Source organism: Aquarana catesbeiana, linkage group LG04 (genome assembly GCF_042186555.1).
Source record: "Aquarana catesbeiana isolate 2022-GZ linkage group LG04, ASM4218655v1, whole genome shotgun sequence".
Classification (NCBI taxonomy): domain Eukaryota; kingdom Metazoa; phylum Chordata; class Amphibia; order Anura; family Ranidae; genus Aquarana; species Aquarana catesbeiana.
The window spans coordinates 112,204,273-112,230,420 of NC_133327.1; the positions used below are offsets into that span (position 1 = coordinate 112,204,273).

General features: G+C 42.0%; 1 protein-coding gene across 3 annotated transcripts in view; it reads left to right on the top strand.

Moving 5' to 3' along the window:
* SH3YL1 (SH3 and SYLF domain containing 1) overlaps positions 1-26,148 on the top strand; it is a 264,690-nt gene that overhangs the window by 156,226 nt on the left and 82,316 nt on the right. For all 3 annotated transcript variants that reach the window (XM_073625460.1, XM_073625461.1, XM_073625462.1), the window contains exon 9: positions 2,822-2,878. In XM_073625460.1, coding sequence (XP_073481561.1) covers positions 2,822-2,878 — 57 coding nt within the window. The remainder of the gene's footprint in view (positions 1-2,821; positions 2,879-26,148) is intronic.

Consider the following 26,148-nt stretch of genomic DNA (forward strand, 5'->3'; position numbering starts at 1 on the left):
AAGGTCTAAAGTATTTAGGTCCGATCCTAGATACGGTCCAAGCAAGAGTATTCTTGCAACCTGCAAGGATTGTGCCCTGAAGAATCAGGTGCGTCAGATAAGGGGCACCAGACAACCCTCCATTTGGCTCTGTATGAGTCTTCTAGGGAGGATGGTATCCTCCTTCGAGGTGGTGCCCTATGCCCAGTTCCATTCCAGGCCTCTACAACAAGACATCTTGTTGGCTTGGAACAGAAGAGTTCAAGCTCTGGATTATCCAATGTTCTTGTTAAAGGACTGTGGCATCTCGGGACCAGTGGTGTCTACCCTAGTGAATGCTAGAAAAGCTGTCACTAGGAAGATCTATCATAAGGTCTGTAAGACTTATATTGCTTGGTGTGAAGCCAAAAAATGGCATCCTCGGAAATACGTGATTGGGAGATTTCTCTTTTCTACAGTCAGCTGTGGAAATCAAATTGGCTTTGAGTACAATCAGAGGTCAAGTTTTGGCCCTATCAGTATTTTTCCAAAGGCCTTTAGCCTCCCATTCACTGATCCGAACCTTTATGCAGGGGGAAACTTGCTTGCTGCCCCCATTGGGTCACCTATGTGTCCTTGGGACTTGAACTTGGTGCTGTCTGTGTTACAGAAACAGCCATTTGAACCTATCAAGGAAATTCCATTAGACTTGCTGTCACGCAAGCTAGCCTTCCTGATGGCTATCACCTTGGCTAGAAGGGAGTCTGAGTTGGCGGCCCTTTCATGCAGGGAACCGTACTTGATCCTTCACCACGACAGGGTCGTGTTACAACCTGTTCCATCCTTTTTGCCAAAAGTGGTGTCGGCCTTTCATTTAAATCAGGACATTATTTTGCCTTCTTTTTTCTCTCAGCCTCGTTCGGCGGAAAAAAAGACGACTGCAATCCTTTGACATTGTCTGGGCAGTCAAGGTTAATTTGTCTAGATCTGGAGAGATCCGAGGATCAGACTCCTTTTTTGTTTTATCAAAAGGACCCGAGAAAGGGCAGGCAGCTTTCAAAACTTCCATTGCCAATTGGGTCCGTCAATTGGTCATTCAGGCCTACTGTCTGAAACGTAAAGCTCCTCCCTTTAGGGTGAGAGCTCATTCTACCAGGGGTGTAGGAACCTCCTGGGCTTTTCGCCATCAGGTATCTGCGGCTCAGATTTGTAAGGCTGCTACCTGGTCTTCAGTGCATACATTCACAAAATGTTATCAAGTGGATGTTCGAGCAGCCGAGGATTCGGCTTTCGGCCACAGTGTACTGTGGGCTGCCGTATAAGTTCTGTTGGCTATTGTTTGGCAGGGTGTCTCCCTCCCCTCAAGGCTATTGCTCTGGGACATCCCAGCAGGTAATGAATATTAGCCTGACTCTGTGTCCCATGATGTATGAAGAAGAAAATAGGATTTTTTTGTCATACTTACCTATAAAATCCTTTTCTTTGAGTACATCATGGAACACAGAGATCCCTCCCCTCTTTTTTGAGGATTCGGTGCTTGCTACAAAACTGAAGTACTTCCTGTATGGGAGGGGTTATATAGGGGATAACTTTCTGTCTAAAGACCTTTGATCTACCAGTGTCTTTTCACCTGGAGATGAAGTATATGCCAGCAGGTAATGAATATTAGCCTGACTGTGTCCCATGATGTACTTAAAGAAAAGGATTTTACAGGTAAGTATGCCGAAAAAATCCTAATTTTTTTGTTTATTGCTATCATCAACATCCAATGTGATAGCATGGACAGTGACACATTCTCTTTACTGAGATGTCTGGGGTCTCTCCAGATCTCTCATCTGCCCTTAAAAACATCTGATCAAACCAAGATTGGTGTGGTAAGATGCTTTCACAAGCCAGTAACCGCTTGTGTACATCTGAGCAAAACTGAAAGGTACAAAATCCCCGTTGCTTCCGGTTTCTTAGACCAGAGAAATGATCGGAGAACTTCCGGTCCTCGGTCATCTCTAGGTAGAACAGGAGAGCCTGGAAAGGTACCAAAAGCAGGTGAGGGAGTAGCTCTTCCACCACATGTAAAAGTGATCCAGTGTTTTTTAGCCTCTTGGATCACTTTTACATTGTGAAGCCTCTCCAGCTGAAAAAAATTATACAGGGGGCATGACTGCAGCTGCAGCCATGGCCCCGGTATAACTACTTTAACCCAAGGATGTACAGGTACATCCTATGGGCGGGAAATAGTTAATAGTCCACCTCAGATTTTGACCTACTGTAGCCCAAAGGCTTGTTTTTGAAGCCAGGGGCTCTTTTTTTAGGGGAAACCCCTAGCCTCCAGTGACTTTGTGATCTGAGTGAAAAGCAGATGCTTTGCAATTCAGTGATATGGACTTCAATGGAACAATATGGAATGGAAATCAGTTTTGCAGCTGGAAACACTGTAGTTCAAAACATCAGTACCAAGCTTTCTGGAGCTCACATTTAAAAGTTAGGTAATTTCAAAATGAAAATAACCAATTAAGTACATTTTCTAATTATTTTGTCTTGGCTTTAAAACCATAAATGGAGCACACAACTGTGTGTGGCCACTAGGTAGTAGAGATGCTTTAATGCGAGCATTTATATTTATTTTACGAATGAGTGGGTTATTTTATGGGTGAGAATTTAGGCTATTGTAGGGCAGTATTTATGTATCATATGTAGGATATTTGTCAGTGACAACTGTCTATGCCATATTCTTTTCCCCTTTTCTTTTTTGCACTTGTAGATAATTTTTTAAGATTAGTATTAATCTAATAAATTCAGCACGTTAAGTATTTTGTTAATTTATTTTTATTCAGGATTTTAAACTTATTATGTTTCTTTTTTTCAGCTATGAGGCCTAAGCAGAGAAGCTATCCTGATCTCTCCAGTTATAACATGAATGAACGTAAGTACATATATTCTGAATCAAGCTGTGCTTAGTCATAGGTGTGCACAGCTGTTGCATTAGGGTGTGCACCCCAAAGCTCTAACACACTTGCGTGTGTGTGTATAAATATATAGGGCAGTAGGGTAATGGACAGCATCGGTAGAGCAGTGGACTATGTCAATAGTTTATTTTTGTATTACATTTTATTTTTATTATTGTTTTTTACAATCTTTTTAGGGGCCCCATTGGGGCTTTGGTGAAATATCAGGGGTCTAAATAGGCCCCTGATGTTTCACTTTTGAGACAAAGAAAGGGACCGGGGACAGAGATTCCCCAGTCCATTTCTCTGCAGCCAAGCAGCAGGGGGAATCTGCCCAGCACAGGGTGATTAGGGTGTGCCCAGGCACACCTGGCACACCCTGTGCGCACGCCTATGTGCTTAGTGTTTCTTTATCTCTACAGTACTAGAAAGGTTGTCTGAAACATAGGTATATCAATGAATATTATGCATGCCATCAAGACTACAAACTAGCTAATGGTTCATTTTTTGTTCTATTAATTTGTGTTCCTATGCTAAAAAAAAGAATGAGGTTGCTGTTTGCTGTAACAATGGCATCGCTGAATAAAACTTTGGACCCATTTATTGGGAGACCCATGGTGTGCTGGTGACATTCCTCATTCTGATTGCTCACGGTTCCATCCAGTGGTCAATTCAGCACCCACTTAGACATACAGCCACTTTCACAGGAACATGTTAGTTGGTAATAGTGCGTTGGAACTTGCTAAATAAAGACTTTCATCTTGCAGTATGTATTCCTGTATGGCTATTTCTAGCAAGGTTAAGACATACTTTGAAGCATTGAAGTGTTTAATTTGCACGCCACCTTCAAACAGAATTCATTTAAGAGCAATTGAAACCAATATGTAAAATCAATGTTAACTCCTCCTCCAGAACTTTTAGAAAGGCCATGGACCCATTGCTGGGTAGCTGTCTTTTCTGTAGAATAGGAAGGGTTTGTTTGAACCAGGACTGAGGTAATTTATTTTTTAAAAATCAGATCTATGTATAACTACACGCTAGAAGAGCAGAGCAAAAGTTGGGAATCTCCAGCTTGTAGAATTTCAGAGCATTCCCAGAGCAAGGAGTGAACTATCAATCACAGGGTTACTGTACTCTACTCAAGCAATGTCAGGATTAAAAGAAAGAGTTAATCCTTGAAGAAGAGCTCTAATTAAATATACTGCATGTCACAGCAATGGTATAATTTTTCTAAAGAAGAAAATGGAACATTTTGCTAGCAAAAATAACCATTGAGCTTCATTTAAAGTGGTTCTAAACCACAGACATAAAATCTGAACAAAGAACATATTTCTATAGTCTTTGTCCCTGTGTGCTGTGTGAAGGGTTTGTGTCCCTTCCATCCAATCAGTTTGCAGAGCTCTTGTAAAGTCTGGAAATACAGCTCTCCACCCCCTGCCTTGTGAGTCTGTGAAAAATCCTTGACAAATTGCTGGAAATACACAGGTACAACTTATATAGGAGGGTTTGCTTCACCTCTGTGTATCACTAATAGGCTAATAGGCTAATCACTTCACCAGTTACACTATAGGTAAGAGCTTACAATCACTTTAAGTTACACTTTGTTATGATCAGCCAAAAAAAGCCTGCTGAGAATCTGGCTCTGCTGCAAGCCAGAGGAACCATTTCTTCCATGTTTCCTCCTCCTGTCCTCTCTCATTTAGACTGTACACTGTCATTTTCTGTCAAATCACAGAATTACAAATAACACAGAAAGGGTCTGCACTGCGCCCGACATTAAGACTACACATAGAACATAATGTCTACTGCATAGGCAGCAGGTTTTACATAATCCATCATACCTGGGTCAGTATAACAAATGGTACAAGCCCTCAGGGTTAGAAGGAAGATGAAGGTAAATTCTGGAACTTGTGTGATCCCTTTGAAAGGTGATAAATACCTGTATGTTCTAGGCTTACAGATTGCCTGTTATGTGTGCATGAAAAAAATAAATCTATGCTAGGTCAGCTTTTATCAGCAACATAGATAAATGGATCCCTGTTAACGTAGTGTTTCTTCTTTTTCAATTCCTATAAAGTTCTGTAACACCAACCACACTAACTGCATTCAACAGAAATAGAACCATACTGTCTTGATTATGCCATGTGTGGGGCCTAACAACAAATGCAGGAAGTATTTAATAGCTAGTAAACTTAAAACACAAGTGATTGGAGGCCCTATTAATAAACTTTTATAGCTATTCCATTAAATGTTTACATACCTTGAAATATATTGCTTGCTTTTAACATATGCCATGTAGCTGGATAAGGTTGTTATATATCACTGGCCAAGGGGAAAATGTCTGCATTGTGCTGTTCAGTAGGATTATAACACAGGAGGTAAACCTGTGAGAAAACATCTCACATAATGACTCCAGCTTTAAATATTTATCTCCAGTACTTCACATGGTTTGTAAATGTTTGCAATTATTTGAGATGGTGCTTTCTATAAACCCTTCTTGGATGTAAATATACTTCTTTTACATTGTTGTATAAAAGGATTTGTTACAGGCTTGGAACTTGAAAATAGGATGATAGCATTATATTTCCTCATGAACTACAGTATCTCACAAAATTGAGTACACCCCTCACATTTTTGTAAATATTTTATTATACCTTTTCATGTGACAACACTGAAGAAATGACACTTTGCTACAATGTAATGTAGTGAGAGTACAGCTTGTATAACAGTGTAAATTTGCTGTCCCCTCAAAATAACTCAACACACAGCCATTAATGTCTAAACCGCTGGCAACAAAAGTGAGTAGACCCCTAAGTGAAAATGTCCAAATTGGGCCCAAATTGTCAATATTTTGTGTGGTCACCATTATATTTCAGCACTGCCTTAATTAGCCCTCTTGGGCATGGAGTTCACCAGAGCTTCACAGGTTGCCACTGGAGTCCTCTTCCACTCCTCCATGACAACATCACAAAGCTGGTGGATGTTAGAGACCTTGCGCTCCTCCACCTTCTGTTTGAGGATGCCCCACAGATGTTCAATAGGGTTTAGGTCTGGAGACATGCTTGGCCAGTCCATCACCTTTACTCTCAGCTTCTTTAGCAAGGCAGTAGTCGTCTCGGAGGTGTTTGGGGTCGTTATCATAATAGAATACTGCCCTGTTACCCAGTCTCCGAGGGGAGGGGATCATGCTTTGCTTCAGTATGTCACAGTACATGTTGGCATTCATGGTTCCCTCAATGAACTGTAGCTCCCCAGTGCCAGCAGCACTCATGCAGCCCCAGACCATGACACTCCCACCACCCCCACCTCTCTAACCTCAACAGCAATGCTGGCAGCACTCAAATGTCTATTTCCCAAAGACAACCTCTGGATTTGACGCTGAGCACGTGCACTCAACTTCTTTGGCCGACCATGGCAAGGCCTGTTTTAAGTGGAACCTGTCCTGTTAAACAGCTGTAAGGTCTTGGCCACCGTGCTGCAGCTCAGTTTCAGGGTCTTGGCAATCTTCTTATAGCCTAGGTCATCTCTATGTAGAGCAAAAATATTTTTTTTTCAGATCCTCAGAGAGTTCTTTGCCATTAGGTGCCATTTTAACCTTTTAGTGACCAGAGAGAGTGAGAGCGATAACACCAAATTTAACACACCTGCTCCCCATTCACACCTGGGACCTTGTAACACTAACTAGTCACATGACACTGGGGAGGGAAAATGGCTAATTGGGCCCAATTTGGACATTTTCACTTAGGGGTGTACTCACTTTTGTTGCCAGTGGTTTAGACATTAATGGCTGTGTGTTAAGTTATTTTGAGGGGACAGCAAGTTTACACTGTTATACAAGCTGTACACTCACTACTTTACATTGTAGCTAAGTGTAATTTCTTCAGTGTTGTCACATGAAAAGATGTAATAAAATATTTACAAAAATGTGAGGGGTGTACTCACTTTTGTGAGATACTGTATAACAAAAAGGACAGAGAATGTATATCTATAGGAAGTCACCATGAATGTAAGTGCAGATGAACAGTTGATTAGGCAAAATACAGAACATGTCCTGCTAGCTATTGTTTGCCCCTTGATAAGCCTTTGGGATTGATTGACTAAAGCTGAGGAATGAAAAATCTGGTGCAGCTGTTAATGGTAGCTAGTCAGCTTCTAACTTCAGCTTGTTCACTTGAGTTTTGACAATAAACAAAAATGGAAGCTGTTTGGTTTCTATGCAGGGCTGCACCAGATTTTGCGCACTCCAGTTTTAACCAGTTACGGATGCCCACCGTCGTTATACGTCTGTACTTTGAAGGAGGATATCGTTGTTATGGCAGCAGCTAGCTGCCATAACCCCAGTATCCTCATCTTTAGCAGGCGTTCCGCTACAAGATAAAAGTGGTCTCTGTGTCGGATTCGCCGCAAGATCCCTTTTATCGGCAGCAGGAGAGGGGCCCCCCTTCCCGCCGCTTACCAGAGCCATCGGCAGCGGCGGAGGTGATCGCGTCCTGACGTTAGCTGTGCATGGAGACGAGTGAAGGTAAGATGGCCCCCACCCGTCTCCATACAAATGCTGGGCGGAAGCCCACAGCTCTTAAAGGGACATTTTTTTTAAATGACAATGTATTTTTTTTTTATTGCATTTTAGTCTACATATGAGATCTGAGGTCTTTTTGACCCCAGATCCCATATTTAAGAGGTCCTGTCATGCTTTTTTCTATTACAAGGGATGTTTACATTCCTTGTAAAAGGAATAAAAATGACTTTTTTTTTTTTTAAACAGTGTAAAAATAAAAAGGTAAAATAAATAATAAAAAAATATATATATATTTTTTTTTAAACGCGCCCCGTCCTGACGAGCTGGCGTGCAGAAACAAACGCATACGTGAGTATCGCACGCATATGAAAAAGGTGTTCAAACCACACATGTGAGGTATAGCCGCGATCGGTAGAGCGAGAGCAATAATTCTAGCCCTAGATCTCCTCTGTAACTTAAAACATACAACCTGTAGAATTTTTTTAAATGTCGCCTATGGAGATTTTTAAGGGTAAAAGTTTGACGCCATTCCAATTTTGAAGTGTGACATGTTGGGTATCAATTTACTCGGCGTAACATTATCTTTTACAATATCAAAAAAATTGGGCTAACTTTACTGTTGTCTTATTTTTTAATTCAAAAAAGTGTATTTTTTAAAAAAAAAGTGCGCTTGTAAGACCGCTGCGCAAATACGGTGTGACAGAAAGTATTGCAACAACTGCCATTTTATTCTCTAGGGTGTTAGAAAAAAATGTATAATGTTTGGGGGTTCTATGTAATTTTCAAGCAAAAAAAACTGTTTTTAACTTGTAAACAACAAATCTCAGAAAGAGGCTCGGTCCTTAAGTGGTTAATAAGTCAGCCTATTGTCTGGTCTGCTCCTCATTCCACCAACCCCCGCACCCCCTCCTTCCACTTTATTAGTTAACTGAAGGCTCAGCTGCTTGAAATACTATGTGCTACTTTCCAATATCAATCATAAAAAATGAATAAAAAATCCCACTTTCCAAAGCGATCATGCATATCAAATGGTACAAATTACAATTCCTCTACACAATAACTGCTGCTTTAAGGTTAATCCATCTAATCAAATACTTATGTCTTAAAGAGAATCTTTAAAGCATTAGCAGTGCTCCCTCAGTGTAAAAACAGTGTGTGTGTGTGTATAAATTCAATGTCTGTCAGATCCCAGTATAATCTCACATTATCTCTTAAACATCCTCTAACGATTGATATCACACTTATCAGGACACTCGTCCTGGCATTGCATGTATTACAAGAAGACAAAACAACACTCCATAGCATAATCTTGTATGATAATTATTAGTAAAAAGCCATCCCCCGTTAAAAACACACTTATAAACGTTAGGTGTATAACAGCATAAATCTCAATATATCAACACTTGAATCTCTGCCTGCTATTTAAGTTTGCCTCTCACCACTCATTGGTACCAATGCGATTGTGGTCCCAGTATGACACGTTTCGTCATACAACTTCATCTGACATTTCCAGATTGATGCTGTTATGCACCTAACGTTTGTTAAGTGTGTATGGCCAACTTTAGTGGGGTATGCAACTTATTCTGTAATACTTCTCTCTCCTGTAGATAAGCGTGAAAGGTCACACACTTTTAACCGCCTCCCGCCTGGCCCATCTCAAAATGGAGTCCGAACGGGAGACCTATTGTTTTGGGTGGGCATCCTTCCCAGAACATGCCTCGCGATCTGTCACCCGCTGCCTATACTGGACACAGTGGATGACTGATCAGAGTACCGGCCTGCTGCTGGTACCGTATGATTACTGTGGCAAATCACAGCAGATCATATGACAGTTGTAAACAAGGAATGGCTTTGATTCATGCCATTCATTGTGTACAGTTGTTTTGCTAGCTGTTATTAATCATTGTGATCACATGGTACACAGGGCCAATCACAGCCCATCTGTACCATGTGATTAGCTGTGGCCAATCACAGCTAATCACAACAACAACACACTGAATGAATCTATTTCATTCAGTAAAACTGCTTGCTTATATCAGTGAAATACAGTGCTATAAGCAATCATAGTGTGTAAAAAAGAAAAGTCCTGATCACCATAATTAACTTGACTTGACTAGAGCAGTACAGTATTACTATGGTAATACTGTATTGCTCTAGTCAAGTCAAGTTAATTATGTCCCTGCTCACCGTCACACCAGTTATATGTACTGCACTGGTGACCTTATGTAAAATGTGAAAAAAAAATATTTTTTTTAAATTTCTTCATTTTCCAAAATATAACAACTTCAAAAAACACTCCATGCCTTTTACTAAATACCTTGGACTGTCTACTTTCCAAAAAGGGGTCATTTCGGGGTATTTGTACTGTTCTGGCATTTTCAGGCCTCAAGAAAATGAGATAGGCCGTCAGTACATCAGGATAGATCACATTTCAGATACCATAGTTTGTGGACTCTATTACTTTCCTACAGACTAAATAATATGCACTGATTTGGGTTTTTTTCACCAAAGAAATGTAGCATGATACATTTGGCCTAAATTTATTAGGAAAGGTTATTTATTTGCAAAATTTTATAACAGAAAGGAAGAAAAACTTGTTTTTTGTTCAAAATGTTTGAACATTAGCAAAAAAAAATAATAATAAAAACTCCAGTGGTGATTAAATAACACCAAAAGAAAGCTCTATTTGTGTGAAAAAAATGATAAAAATTTCACTTGAATACATGGATACAGTGTTGTACGACCGCTCAATTGTCATTCAAAATGTGACATCGCTAAAAGCTGAACGTTGGCCCAAGGCAGGAAAGGGGTAAAAGTGTATGGTACTGAAGTGGTTAACGTGTCTCTGTGGTGCAGTTATTTACACCGGCCACAGTACAACCAGGAAAATGGGTTGGGGGCTAAGCATGAGGTTGTGGATTTCAGCACAATTCTAGCAATGTCCCTTGACATTTCATATTTCCTTGGGTTGAAAAAAAAACATATGTCCATCACATTGAACCTTACAAAATGTATCTTAAGACACAAGCTATTCCAGATGAATGAAAAATACCTTCCTGGCTCCCATATTGGCGGTCAGATAAAAGTGTTTCACAGCTGAATATTAAATCTCTTTTTAAGTACAAAGGATGCCCTGCTGTGACTTTCAAGTAAATAGCTTTTCACCGACTTTTTACATATGTTGTATTTCTATTTTTATAAGGCAAACATTTTCATTCCTGATCATCTTAAGGGTGTATAGATTTTGTTGATTTAGTATTTGCTAATACTGCCTAAAATTTTTATAAGGTATTTGCCTATTTCACAAACTTCAGGGCATCCTTTATTATGAGCTGCTGATCAAAACTGAACTGAAAATACAAGATCGGTTTATGTGGTAATGTTTTAAGGCGAAAATTTGACATAGGTAAAATCTCTCTTGTGCCCTTATGTCTTTTAATGAAATAAACGGTTTTTAGCATTTGGAGTTGTAGACTGACATTGCATGTTTTTCTTGAATCTCATAGCCACTAAAGTGGATAAACTAACAATAGTGGAAATTTACAGGCAGCATGTGGTGCAGGTATTTGCCTGCTCTTGTCTTTATATCGCCGTCAGTGAGCATCTCTAGTCTCTGGAAGTCTATGGTGATAGGCTGTACCGACACCATCAGCAGGAAGATTTCAGCCACGGGCTTTTAACATTGCAGCAGGTTGTGGCTATGATTTTAAGGTAAGTATTCTTTAGGGGCATGGGAGGATGGGTAGCTTTAGGCTGGAGGTGGGAAGGTGCACTTGCTGTGAAAATATACATATCCTTTTAACCACTTGCTTACTGGGCACTTATACCCCCTTCCTGCCCAGGTCAATTTTCAGCTTTCAGCGCTCTCATACTTTGAATGACAATTGCGCGGCCATGCAACACTGTAGCCATATGACATTTTGATTATTTTTGTTGGGTAGTATTTAATCGCCACTGTTTTTTTTTTTTTTTTTTTTTTTTTTTTGCTAAACATAGAAAAAAATACAGAAAATTTAGAAAAAAAACAGTTTTTCATATTTTGTTTTAACATTTTGCAAACAGGTAATTTTTTTCCTTCACTGATGTCCACTAATGAGGCTGCACTGAGGGGCACTGATAGGTGGCACTGATAGGTTGTACTGATTGGCATTGATGAGGTGGCACTGGTGGGCACTGATCAGGAGGCACTGATGAGGCTGCACTGAAGGGTGGTATGGATAGGTGGCACTGATCTGCACTGATAGGTGGGACTGATGGGCACTGATAGGCGGCACTGGTAGGCAGAACTTATGATGAGGCACTGATTGGCAGCACGGGTGGGCACTGATAGATGGCACAAATGGGCACTGATACGTGGCACTGGTGTGCATTGATAGGTGGCACTGGTGGGCGCTGTTAGATGGCACTGATTAGCAGCACATGCGGGCGCTAAGGGGACCAATGTGCCTCTAATCCCTCTAACAAGTCGTGGCTTTTTTTCAGCATAAAGAAGAAAAAAAACTATAACCGGCATCTGTTTATTTCCATGATCAGCTGTCATTGGCTGACAGCTGATCACATGGTAAAGGGCCTGCTGTGATTGGCCCTTTAGCCGATCTATGATCAGCCGAGTCTCACGGACTCTGCGATCACAGAGCGCGCAGTCTATGGACATCCGCAATTTAAGCCCACGCTGTAGCCGTCTTTCGGTTATAGCGTGGGGGGCAAGTGGTTAAAGTGGTTGTAAACCCTCTTATATAACCAGTGAAGGGAATAGCCTCAGATGATACACAGAGATGAAACAAATCCTCCTTCATAAGTTTTACTTGTTTATCTGCAGTCTTCTCTTGTCTAAATCCCTTCAAAAGAGCACAATTGTGATAAAACCCTTCTGCATCTGTGAGGAGTACAGAGGAGAGGGTGGAGAACTGCAGTTACAGCTCTTATACACTGTGTGGGAGCTGATAGGAGGAAAGGGACACCCCCCTATCCCCTCCACATAGGCAGAGGAACGAAGGTACATGCAGAGCTGTATCCTGAATAGACAAGCTGCGTGCTTATCTCCCTCCCCGACACAAATGTTATCTCATGTGTCAGGAAAACTTTTCAGAAGTGACTCATACTGATAGCAAAAGAATGAAGCACCAGAGAGAAATGACACCTAAGGCCTGTACATATGATCAGAAAATCAAATGAAAAATGCCACTTTTGAATCGGTCATATGATAATCCGATGGTTAACACAAAGCTTTCAAGAGCCGATCATGACAGTCCGTCTCAAATTATCCAAAGGGACTAACACAAAAAATGTTCTCGTACGATACCAGATTGTATGAGTTTTGTTTTTATCAATACAGCCTTTGTCTGAAAATACAATACATGACATCATTCCTGAATTTTTATTCTGTCGTAGGGGAATTTTTGTAGCTTTAGTAACCTCTTCATTTTCGATATGGAGAGTAGAATGCAAAAAAAAAAACAGACAATCATTGGTCCGATAATCTCATCTTGTGTACGAGGCATTAGAGCTTTGGAGAGAGACAAGTAAACACTACAGATAGATAGATATCTGTACTTTGTTCAGATTTCATGACACGACTTTACAACCACTTTAATGTACACATTAGGGAGTCTATTTTATTAATTTTGTTCTCACAAGCATTACACAACTTTTACCCAGGACTCACACATTTTTACAATCAAATCGAGTTAGACAAATGTGTGAATTTTGGGTAAAAGTGTGAATCCAGTGTGAAAACATTTATAGAACCATAGGTTTTTGTAAGGGTCTGTAGCAAATGCTATAGCAAAGTCTGGATACACTACATCCAGAGCCACCCTCTCTGCCAAAGTTTCCTTTTACTTTCTTCAAAGTAAAAAATTCCTAGTCAATAGCTCTCTTAAATTGAAAACTCGCTGAGCTGACTCGCAATCAGTTTCAATTACTTTTACAGCTTGTCACAGTTGCCAAACAAACTATCGCCAAAGTGTGGAAGTCTCCAACTTTGGTTTTGGCCAAAGCTAAGCACAGAATGAATAAGGCCCTCATCCATGCTAAAATGGAAGCCATAGAAAACGATAAGATCCGCAAATTCAAGAAAATATGGCAACCATGGGTTAAGCATTGCTTACCCCCAGACTTTGACAACTCTCTTTTAATGCCTTGGTAATCGTGTTGGTCTTTTGTCCCGCTTCACTATCTCCTGTACTAGAACTGCACTACCATTCCGGGGAGCTTTCTTCTTCCTGCACCTGTACTCTTCTCTCTCTACCCTCCTGGGCGTGATTTATCGTTTGAGGTCTTCCTCTATCCACCCATTTCCACCTGCTTCCACACTCCCCCCCACTACCTCTCCCTTTCTCCCTCTTCTTTCCGATCCTTCACATTCATGATATTCATACAGATCACTGTCTCTATCATAGATACAGTTTGTTCCCATGCTTGAATGCAACCACCTACGTCAGCCCCCTCTGTGCATACTTAAAGTGATAATAATACCAAATCAATCATCTGACAATCCTGTCCATCATTTATCCTTTGTGTTTGCCTGTCATTTCAGTATTGTTTTGTTTGGTTGCCCATCTGCTCCAATGTATATTCTTTTTGAGATGGTCTCCCTCACTTCAATGTATTTCTATGTCCTATGTTAAAACCAATAAAATCTGTGACAAGAAAAATTCCTAGTCATGTGCTAGAGTATTGTAGATACCTACAGTCTGATCAAATTTACTGAATATTTAGAATTTTCTTTGTCACGCTTGTATGACTCCAAAGTTGTGCAACTTTGGTGCAACTTTGATGCCACTTTGACACAATTTTGAATGGGTGTGACTTGGATATGACTTGCTGTGTGCCTGCAAAGTCAGACACACTGTTGCACCACTGTTGCATGTAAAAGTACTTTGAAGTCCCTCTGACTTTAAGTCACACACAGATGAATGGTTGTCATTGGAAACATGAGGTACGACTTGTCATGCGACTTTGATGTCCAAAGTCGTATGACAAGTCGCACAAGTATAAAAGGGGATGTAACAGAGGGTTAACACAGGTGCATTGTCTTAATGCACACATAATAAACATGTATTGTTGTGCATTTTGTGTGGATTGCATTAACAAGATAATTCATTTTGAGTGTTTGCAACTGTTTACTGTGCTGCATTACAACACGTATGCTGCAGTGTGTTATGTTATTATGTTGGGGTGCTTTTCAAGATGAATGGCACTGCAACGCGCCACACTGCAATATCATTGAGCTTGATTTACAAAAACTGGAGCGTGCAAAATCTAGTGCAGCTCTGCATGGAAACCAATCACCTTCCAGATTGTTTTGTCAAAGCTTTACAGAACGAGTTGAAGTTAGAAGCTGATTGGCTACGATGCACATCTGCACCAGATTTTGCACTCCAGTTTTAGTAAATCAACCCCCATGTGGTGTTTTCAGTAAAACATGTGTTAGTGTCTTACCACAACATACCAGCCTTTTTAAGTTTTGTATTTCATCCTCAAAGCTGAAAAAAATCAAAATCAGCAATTCTGCTCACCCTACTCCCCTTCCCAGCCATGACCACCATCTAGACTTTTAATCTCTAATGTCAACACAGAGCAGATGCTCTGGAAGTGTGAAAGAGGGTGGGTTGAGCTGCTGAGCAACTTGATTGACTGTATTGCTTCTGCTGTGAACTGTGAGAATTAATAATTCAAAAGTGCCTGCAGCTACAGGTCACATTACTTGAGCCTTCTCCACTGGTAACAGATGGTAGGTGAATGGTCACTAAATAAAATTACCATGATAAATAGGCAAGAGTGTATACCCCAATAAGGCAAAGGTTCATTCAGGCAGCATTCAGGCTGAGGGTCTAGCAGGCAGATTTAAACTTGTGTTCTGACACAGGCAGAAGGCAGTATTTAAAGTGTTACTAAACCTAAAAATGTTTTTTACCTTAATACATTGTTTGCATTAAAGGAGTTTTAAACCTTTTGTAGTGCACCAGCCCCCCAGAGCCCCCCGTTTACTAACTTGAGTGCGATTGTTCCTGCGTCGGGGGCGAGAACACCTCCAGCCAGTGTCTCGGGTCCTGATGGGATAGATTGATAGTAGCGCAGCCATTGGCTCCCGCTGCTGTCAATCAAATCCAATGATGTGGGGGGCAGAGCCGAGTCCTGCTGTCTGTATCAATGGACGCAGCAGCATTATATGGGAGTGCACCCACATGTGTGCCCCGAGGGAGAGCGCTTCTCCGACTGGGCACTCGAGAAGAGGAGGAGCCAGGAGCGCCACTCAGGGACCCTAGAAGAGGAGAATCAGTGCCACTCTGTGCAAAACTGCACAGAGGAGGTAAGTATGATATGTCTGTTTAAAAAAAAAAAAAATTACATATCCTTTAAGGTAAAAAAACGTTTCAGTGTCCCTGTGCTCCCCCTTCCCTTGTGTGAAGGAGAAGAGAGGGAAGAAGAGATCAGCCCTGTGCTCTTGCTGCTGTCAGTCAGATGCAGTGAGGAGGAAGTAGGGGGCGGGCCGAGGTCCATAGACACACAGGTCGAGAGCATGGGGACTAAGCTCTCCCCATAGCCAGCGGCTGGCTATGGTAGTCCCTCAAAAGAAGAGGAGGAGCCAAGATCGCAGCTGGGGACCCGAGAAGAGGAAGATTGGGGCCACTCTGTGAAATACCACTGCACAGAGCAGGTAAGTATAACATGTTTGTTATTTTAATTAAAAAAAGTTTTGACTTTAGTAACACTTTAATTAAAGGCATAACACATGCAAAGACTTAAAGTGGTCCTAAAGTCAGAAGGTTTTTCATCTTAATGCATTCTATGCATTAAGATAAAAAACCTTATGTGCGCAGCTCCCCCCTCAGCACCCCCCCCATACTTACCCGAGCCCCATCTCGATCCAGCGATGTTGCACGAGAGTCTCGAATGTCTCCCTTCTCATTGGCTGAGACAGCAGGATGCCATGGGCTAGCACTGCTGTCAATCAAACTCAGTGAGCCAATGAGGAGAGAAAGGAGGCAGGGCTGAGCCGCGACTCTGTGTCTGAATAGAACAAAAGATTACAGCGCACACATACAAAAATGACATTTAAATTGTGCAAGGCTATTTAAAACACCTCAACATATTCAGTAAATAAGCAAAAATATGGGGATCTGGTCACACCATATGGCCATATAGCGCTTAAGCCCACTACTGCGTCAAAGTACCCCATTATCAGTGTGTCCTATACTATTGATAGAATGAAAGATCCTGCTTCTCATCCATGGGAGAAATACACTCCTCTTTATGGGAGAACTAATGGACTCCTCTTATAACACAGGTGGACACTAATTGGAGGTAATGGCAGGGGAATGGGGTGCTCCAGCCCAAGGGATCATGGTCTTATAGCTCCACCATCTTTAATGTAATGCATTTTTATTGCATGCCCCCTAAGTCTTTGTCCGTGTCTGAATAGACATGCAGAGCAGGGGCTCTGCTGCTTGCTCTGGGGGTACTCTACAGGAGGGAGGGTCCAGGAGGGTCGGCGGGGGACCCATGCAGAGGAGGATCAGGGCCGCTCTGTGGAAAACCACTGCACAGAGCGGGTAAGTATAACATATTTGCTGTTTTTAAACATAAAAACAAGACTTTAATATAACTTTAAGGTAAGTATCAAACAGGTAAATGTCAATAAACAGACAATAAAGATAGAGGTCAAGAGGCACCAGGTAGTAAAACTATGGGAAAGCAACAGAAAGAAAAATCCAAAACTCAGTGGGGGAAAGTTGAAACCCAGACCAGTTATACATTGTATAGAGGCTAGGTTGCAGAAAATGCTACAAAATATGCCATTAATCCTGAAGAGGAGGAAAATTCAGAGACTGCAAAAAATCAGTGATGTGAGAGCAAAGTTTCAGAACGAGAGACAGATGTAGGCTAACAGGTAGCACTGAAAAGACCAGGAAGTGATACAGATTGAATTTACACCGGCTTTCCTTCATAAATCAGTGCCAGCTGTCAGTTGTGGTATTATTTTCTGTCATTTAATGCTGTATGTAGTACCTTAAAAGACCCTCTGATATTTTTCTAACCATTGAATTTACACATCTGTACTTACTTAGTGAAGACCTCTATCCATTGATAAATATACAGTATATACCACATTTGTCTTGTGCCAGTCCTCTGGTACTATGGCACAGGGGCGGATCCAGAGTCTAGTCTCGGGAGGGGCACTGCCAGAAAATATATATTTTTGGGGTACATTTATCGGGGAAATGGCTGGTGTTGGCGCTTCAATCATCACGGCACCATGGTTGTTATGGTGTCAGGATGATTGAAGCACATTATTACTATAATTACATTGTTATAAAAAAATTAAATAGTTTAACTCACCATAATGCAGAATCAGTGGGAGCCCCGAGTGTGTCACTTGCCACGTCACCTGTCACTAGATGCAGATTGTCACTTGCCACGTCGCCTGTCACCAGATGCAGATTGTCACTTGCCACGTCGCCTGCCACGTTGCAGATTGTCATTTGCCATGTCACTTGCCACGTCGCCTGCCACTGTGCGGATTGTCACTTGCCACATCGCCTGCCACGTTGCGGATTGTCACTTGCCACGTCGCCTGTCACCAGATGCAGATTGTCACTTGCCACATCGCCTGCCACGTTGTGGATTGTCACTTGCCATGTCACTTGCCACGTCGCTTGCCACATGTTGCGGATTGTCACTTGCCACGTCACCTGTCACCAGATGCAGATTGTCACTTGCCACGTCGCCTGTCACCAGATGCAGATTGTCACTTGCCACGTCGCCTGTCACCAGATGCAGATTGTCACTTGCCACGTTGCGGATTGTCACTTGCCATGTCACTTGCCACGTCGCCTGCCACATGTTGCGGATTGTCACTTGCCACGTCGCCTGTCACTTGCCACCTGCTAAGGTGGTCTCTTGTGTCCCAGAGACAGGCAGCAGAGAGATGATGTAATCTCTCTGCTGCCGCAGCTGCCTGCACGGAGGGGGGGAAGTTGAACTGCAGGGATGCAGGGCGGGCGCCGGGCGGGCGCCGGGCGGTGAGAGATGATGTCATCTCTCTGCTCCCCCGCCCGCCGGCTCCCTGATTGGCCAGCAGGCAGCAGCCCGCCCACAAACACATTGAGCGGCGGCTCTCCCTCGCCTATGGAGCCGCCCGGCGGCTCCCTCACTTACGGAGCCACCCAGCGGCTCCCTCAGTCACGGAGCCACCCAGCGGCTCCCTCAGTCACCGAGCCGCCCAGCGGCTCCCTCAGTCACCGAGCCGCCCAGCGGCTCCCTCAGTCACCGAGCCGCCCAGCGGCTCCCTCAGTCACCGAGCCGCCCAGCGGCTCTCTCAGTCACCGAGCCGCCCAGCGGCTCCCTCAGTCACCGAGCCGCCCAGCGGCTCCCTCAGTCACCGAGCCGCCCAGCGGCTCTCTCAGTCACGGAGCCGCCCAGCGGCTCCCTCAGTCACTGACCTGCCCAGCGGCTCTCTCAGTCACGGAGCCGCCCGGCTCCTCTTTCACTCACGGAGCCGCCCGGTGGCTCTCTCACACACCCTGCTCTCACAGTCACCTGCATTTCTCGGAGGGGGCAATTGCCCCGTTGCCCCCCCCCTGGATCCGCCCCTGCTATGGCAGTTATTAAAGAATAACAAAGCGATTAGAATGAATTCAGCAGAGCTGTTTGAAGGCTTGTAGATGTAAGTCATCTGGTGTTTTTATTCACAATTTATTTTTACAATTTATTTTTTTGCCAATACACATGATGCATTTGTATTTGTAACAGTAGCGCTGTCATATTGTAAATTATTGTGATCGTGTACCCATGTACAAACAGGTAGAAAACTATGAGGAGCTGTTAATTAATTGAATGTTTTAGTGTAAATCTAGTGTAAAGAAATTTATTAAACTGAAATGCTCCGATGTAATAAAAACCATCCAGCCACATAGGTCTTCACAATGTTTTCTCCAGCCTGTATTTCATTCAGGGGTGCAACCCTCTTAATTACACCTACACCTTTGCCAGTTTAATTATATTATTTTCACTGCTCCTACTTCTCTTATATACTAAAACATCACTTGGCATGGATATTTCTGGAATTATTTCTGTGAAAATGTTAGTTGCATCAGTATAATCATAAAAAATGATCATGCTTAGGAGAAAATGGCAACCTTTCTCGTAAACTATGAAATTGTCGAAAGGGAAAGTGCACTGATATGGTTGTAACCTATTTTGCTCCAAAACTTAGAAGCTTGCACTTGATCTTCTTTAGTATTAAAGAATAACAGCAGCAAAAATATAGGTAGCTGAAGGAAATGTGATTATGGATTCTACTCCATGTATGATATACGGTTGTGATGCTGGTGACCAAGCAGAATAGTGTACATCTTACGACAGTGATATAACATTGGTTGTTTTGTTTGTTTTTTTATAGTGGCTTAAACAGAAAATTCAGTGCATTTTTCCAGAATCATCGCATGTACTTCCTACTTGTCCTACGTATTTTAGTGTTTTAAGCATTAGGCAAGGCAGTAGGCCAACCCTTTGTTCACTTGTAGGTGTTTAGGGTCAACAAAGGTCTTATATACTTTAATGACATGCACTTGTAGACCTGACATGTAAATATGGCATCTATTTAGAAGTAGTTTTTCCATTTGATTTTGATTTGAAGCCTCCCTGTTTGTGTATAGTACACTAGTGAAGTCACGTCAACGACTCTTTACAAGCTGACTAGAGCTACCAGCTCTGGTAGATAAAGCCCAACAAACCAAAGCCCTATATTCATGGTAGAGTGACACTAAAGACGATTTGTAAGTCAAACATTCATTTTCAGGCCTGAAATGTAAAAACATTTTTTGCTGAGAAGTCTCCTCTACTGTTAGGGAGAGTTGTTGGTGTTTGCAAAGCTTCAGTTCCTAAAGCAGCACAGGTAAATGACCTCTGTTAATTCTGTTAGAAAGATTAGCCATGCTGCTGTACCACTCAAGTAAAGTGCTACCACTAAATACATTGTAGCATTTATATACTGTTTATGTGTGTGTGTGTGTGTGTGTGTATGTATATATATAAATATATATATATATATATATACATACATTATCTCACAAAAGTGAGTACACCCCTCACATTTTTGTAAATATTTGATTATATCTTTTCATGTGATGACAACACTGAAGAAATTACACTTTGCTACAATGTAAAGCAGTGAGAGTGTACAGCTTGTATAAATTTGCTGTCCCCTCAAAATAACTCAACACACAACCATCAATGTCTAAACTGCTGGCAACAAAAGTCAGTACACCCCTAAGTGAAAAAGTCCAAATTGGTCCCAAAGTGTCAATATTTTGTGTGGCCATCATTATTTTCCAGCACTGCCTTAACCCTCTTGGGCATGGAGTTCACCAGAGCTTCACAGGTTGCCACTGGAGTCCTCTTCCACTCCTCCATGACGACATCATAGAGCTGGTGGATGTTAGAGACCTTGCACTCCTCCACCTTCCATTTGAGGATGCTCAATAGGGTTTAGGTCTGGAGATATGCTTGGCCAGTCCATCACCTTTACCCTCAGCTTCTTTAGCAAGGCAGTGGTCATCTTGGAGGTGTGTTTGGGGTCGTTATCATGTTGGAATACTGCCCTGTTGCCCAGCCTCCGAAGGGAGGGGGATCATGCTCTGCTTCAGTATGTCACAATACATGTTGGCATTCATGGTTCCCTCAATAAACTGTAGCTCCCCAGTGCCAGCAGCACTCATGCAGCCCCAGAGCATGACACTCCCACCACCATACTTGACTGTAGGCAAGACACACTTGTCTTTGTACTCCTCACCTGGTTGCTTGACACCATCTGAACCAAATAAGTTTATCTTTGTCTCATTAGACCCCAAGACATGGTTCCAGTAATCCATAGTAGGCTTGTCTTCAGCAAACTGTGGGCTTTCCTGTGCATCATCTTTAGAAGAGGCTTCCTTCTAGGACGACAGCCATGCAGATTTGATCCAGTGTGCGGCGAATGGTCTGAGCACTGACAAGCTGACCCCCCACCCCTTCAACCTCTGCAGAAATGCTGGCAGCACTCATACATCTATTTCCCAAAGACAACCTCCTGGATATGACGCTGAGCATGTGCACTCAACTTCTTTGGTCAACCATGGCGAGGCCTGTTCTGAGTAGATCCTGTTCTGTTAAACCGATGTATGGTCTTGGCCACTGTGCTACAGCTTAGTTTCAGGGTCTTGGCAATTTTCTTATAGCCTAGGCCATCTATATGTAGAGCAACAACTCTTTTTTTCAAATCCTCAGAGAGTTCTTTGCCATGAGGTGCCATGTTGAACTTCCAGTGACCAGTATGAGAGAGTGAGAGCAATAACACCAAATTTAACACACCCGCTCCTCATTCACACCTGAGACCTCGTAACACTAAGGAGTCACATGACTCCAGGGAGGGAAAATGGCTAATTGGGCCAAATTTGGACATTTTCACTTAGGGGCGTACTCACTTTTGTTGCCAGCGGTTTAGACATTAATGGCCGTGTGTTGTTATTTTGAGGGGACAGCAAATTTACACTGTTATACAAGCTGTACACTCACTACTTGTAGCAAAGTGTAATTTCTTCAGTGTTGTCACATGAAAAGATATAATAAAATGTGAGGGGTGTACTCACTTTTGTGAGATACGGTATATACATGTATGTGCAATTCTATCTGTTATTCAATAAATTTTACATATGTCACCACGTGGGGCTCCCTTCTCTCACTTATCTAATGTGAAAAACAAGTGATCTTAAAGGCAATCCAAGGGGCAAAGTGGTGTTACACTACAGAGCTGAATGAATATATATGGAGGCATTAACAGCTGTTCATTCCTGGTCCTGAGTACTATGCTCAGTCTCACTCACTTGCTAACACAAAGAGTCAAAATGATCTAGTCAGAGAGGTGTGAATGTGGTCTGTCTCTCTTGGAGGATTTGGAACACTTTTCTGTTTGAAGCACTATTGCATTTCACTATTTATTTTTTTGGAGTGATCACGAAGCACAGACATTTCCCAGTTTGTTTTATTATGTGTCAAATGTAGACAGCGCTGTTATTTTAGTTTTTGTCTGGCAGGAAATGCATTTTAAGAGCTTAATGGCCCAGTTTTATTTAGGAAGAAAGTAAAAGTTCCAAAACAAATCAAAAGGTTATCTTTGCAGGGGTGTTCAACATTCCTCTTTCAATGCTACACATTACATAATGCTCCCTTTAGTCTTCTGGCTTACTCTTGCAGCACTGTTGTTCTGAACTCAGGCTTAGGCCCTCATCTCTTCCTTCAGACCGTCTCACAGCACCAATGTGCTCACATGTATACTCTGCATACCTCTCGCCCACATCTTGACCTCTGACCAGGAGAACTCCTGTTTCCCGGATGGAGCCCTAAATCAAGGCAAGGCCCTTGATTAAAAGCCTATGCACACCTGCACCATCAGGTTGCTGGTCCCAGTAAAATATGGACACAAGGTTAGAGGCTTTATCTTTCCCAAAACTCTTTGAAATCTCCGGACTCCAGAACCCAGTCCAGGAGTTACCAATCCCAGAGAAAAAAACAATTTTTTCCATTCATAATAGACATTCTGGAGCCCCTCAACCTGCATCCATGAGAACCCTGTGTGAACAACCCTTGTAATACAGTGGCAGGGTACAGCACTGTCACAATATACAGTATATACTGTGTATGTCTGTGTGTGTATATATACACACAAAGTGTGTGTGTGTGGCATGGGATAAGTGTGATGGTGTCACAATTAGCACAGTGATGTCCACGTACAAGCCACAGTGATGACACCTGGATATACTGTAGCTGGCTGCATTTACCCAAGATCCTAGACAGAATAATAAGAGATAATGTAAATCTATACATAAGCTGTAGCCACACATTTAACAGACATCTAAAGGCATCCTCATAAAATATTTATCATTGTGATAATCCTAAACTGATTTTCTCTCCAGCCTTTTCTGCAGCTCAGCATCTGACATGTGTTTATAAATAAAGTAAATATGTCAATCCATCTGGTGGTCCCCTTCTGGCTTTTCTTGTTACATCACTACCTTGAAATAAAAGCAGAATAAGTACTTATGAGGGAGTCCTCTGCAGAGATTATCACTGTGCATAATGCGTTTGCAGTTGTTTCTAGTTATGAATTGGGGAGAGAGGATTTTCCATTTTGAATCAGATGAATATGATTTCTAATATGATTTAAAGGGCCAACCCAGTTAGGACGGGACAATGTTTTCTGTAGAGGTTTCTGTAGAAGTGGGTGTGATACTTCTGCCAGTGTTCCATGCACTGGGCGTATGTCCGTATGTGTTTGTCATTTCCCATATTAAAACACAAAGAATGACGGTTTAGGGTGATGGCTACAGACCTTTTGCCATTAAAAGTCAGCAGTTGCAGCTCCCATATTCTATCCCACAGGTTCACTTAAAGTGTTAGTTTACCTTTACATTTTTTCTGTAAAGGTGAACTAACCCTTTATATTTTTAATTTGCATAGATTTGCTCTTAAAGCAGTTGTAAACCGATGGACAAATTTTTATTTTTTTTGTACCCGCAATGTAAGGGCATAATGTGCTAGTATGCATCGCATACTAGCACATTATGTTAAATACACCTGAAAACAAAGCTCTTCCAGCACCAAGAAGCCAGCGCTGCAGGGGCTCTCATCTTCACCCATCTTGCTTGTGGGTTAAGGTGTTCTTCTGTCTTGCTTCCGGGTTCTGTAACTGGCCGGAACCTCGATGACGTCACTCCCGTGCATGCGTGCGGAGCTGCCATTCACGGCACAGGGTTCTGCAGAAATGGCATGGCACCTTGAGAGCGCATGCGCCAGTGATGTCAATGGCTGCATGTAAATGAAATATCTCCTAAACGGTACACATTTAGGAGATATTTACCTATAGGTAAGCCTTATTATAGACTTACCTATAGGTAAAAGCAGAAGATGGAAGTTTACTTCCACTTTAACCCTAACCAGATTGGAAATTTCTGGCCACCTTTGCAGAAGGTGATAGGAATGTTTGATTGCTTTATTGATAACTTCAAGATGTAGAAACAGCTTAAAGCCCAATGTTAGCTGATCCAAAAAATAAAAAAATAGAAGTTAGTGTGGCTTAAAGTGTTACTAAAACCACAACAGTTAAATCAGTCTGTATATGCAGTAAAGCATGCTTGTTATACTCACTGTGGAACCTAAGGGGTTAATCCTCTGCATTCTGTAAAAAGGCTGCTTGACCCTGCCTTCTCCAATCCTCCCCTTCTTCTCCAATCCCCAATCCCTCTTCTGATAGAACAGAGCCTTTGGAGTTACTATGCACATGCTCAGTTTGGTGTGTATTGTTAGAGAGTTTTTTTTCTTGGAAGGGTGCATATGATCACCACAGGGCTAATGAGCATTGTCCAGACAGAAGGGGTCTTGCAGCCTTATAGGACAGTCAGAGTAGAATGAAAACTCCTACAAGCTTTAACCAGACACTAACAGAAGTCACAAGACTGCTATATACTGCTGTTGAGAAAAGGTATTTAGCAGTTTTTATTTACTAAAATAATTGCATTTCCATGCTCTGTATACTGTGGGGGACCAGATATAGTGAATGCAGGGTCTTGGGTTTAGTAACACTTTAAAATAACAAGTGATAATTGTCTGATGCCGCGTACACACGAGCAGATTTTCCGTCGGAAAAAACTTTGATGGTTTTTCCGACAGAATTCTGCTCAAGCTTGCCTTGCATACACACGGACCCTCAAAAGTTCTCTGAACTTTCGACCGCCAAGAACATGGTGACGTACAATACTACGACGAGCCGAGAAAATGAAGTTCAATGCTTCTGAGCATGCGTCGAATTGTTTCCAAGCATGCGTAGGTATTTTGCACGTTAGAATTTGTACAGACGATCGCATTTTCGGATAGGAACTTTTTCCGACCGAAAAATTGAGAACCTGCTCCCAATCTTTTGCTGGCAGGAATTCCGCCAGCAAAAGTCCGATGGAGCATACACACGGTCGCATTTTTCGACCAAAAGCTCTCATCAGTCTTTTGCTGGCCGAATTTCCGATCGTGTGTATGCGGCATTACTGTTTGTTGTTATTTTAAAGCCACCTTTATATCAATTCCTATACTTAACAGGAGACTGTAACTAAAGAACAGATATCCTCTCTGTGAGATCAGTGGTCTCGCTACAGCAGTCTGCTATGCCCCCTCTTGTAATGACTACTGTTCTGCATTCTACAATGCTTATGCCCCCTGCTGGTTGCAGCACTGTATCTCTGACTCTGCTGTGGAAAGACTGCTGCTCTTTAGCTGCATCCTAGTGCTATGCATAAGAGTTTATTCTTGGGCTGTGGCAGCTTTACAAAAACAACATTTTCAAATTGGCAAAATAACTATGAGAGAGGAGTCGTTTGGATGCAAAGTTAGATTTATAATCTAACCATACGTATTTACTCTTCATTCACACGGCTGAAAAAATGTACTGATGTTATTACGCCAGTGTTTTCTAGGAGAAAAGTTATTGCGTAATGATCAGTAAAATATTTGCGTATAGATGTATTTAAGCGCATAAAGACGTGTATGCGTACATAATTTGTTTTTATGATACTTTATTTTTCATCTTTGTTTTGAACTCATTTAGGTGCTTGCAAACACGTATACATGCATTTATACACGTAAGTGCATAAAGCACTTGTTTTTATATGCAGATTTTTTTTTTCTGTGTTACGGATCTGA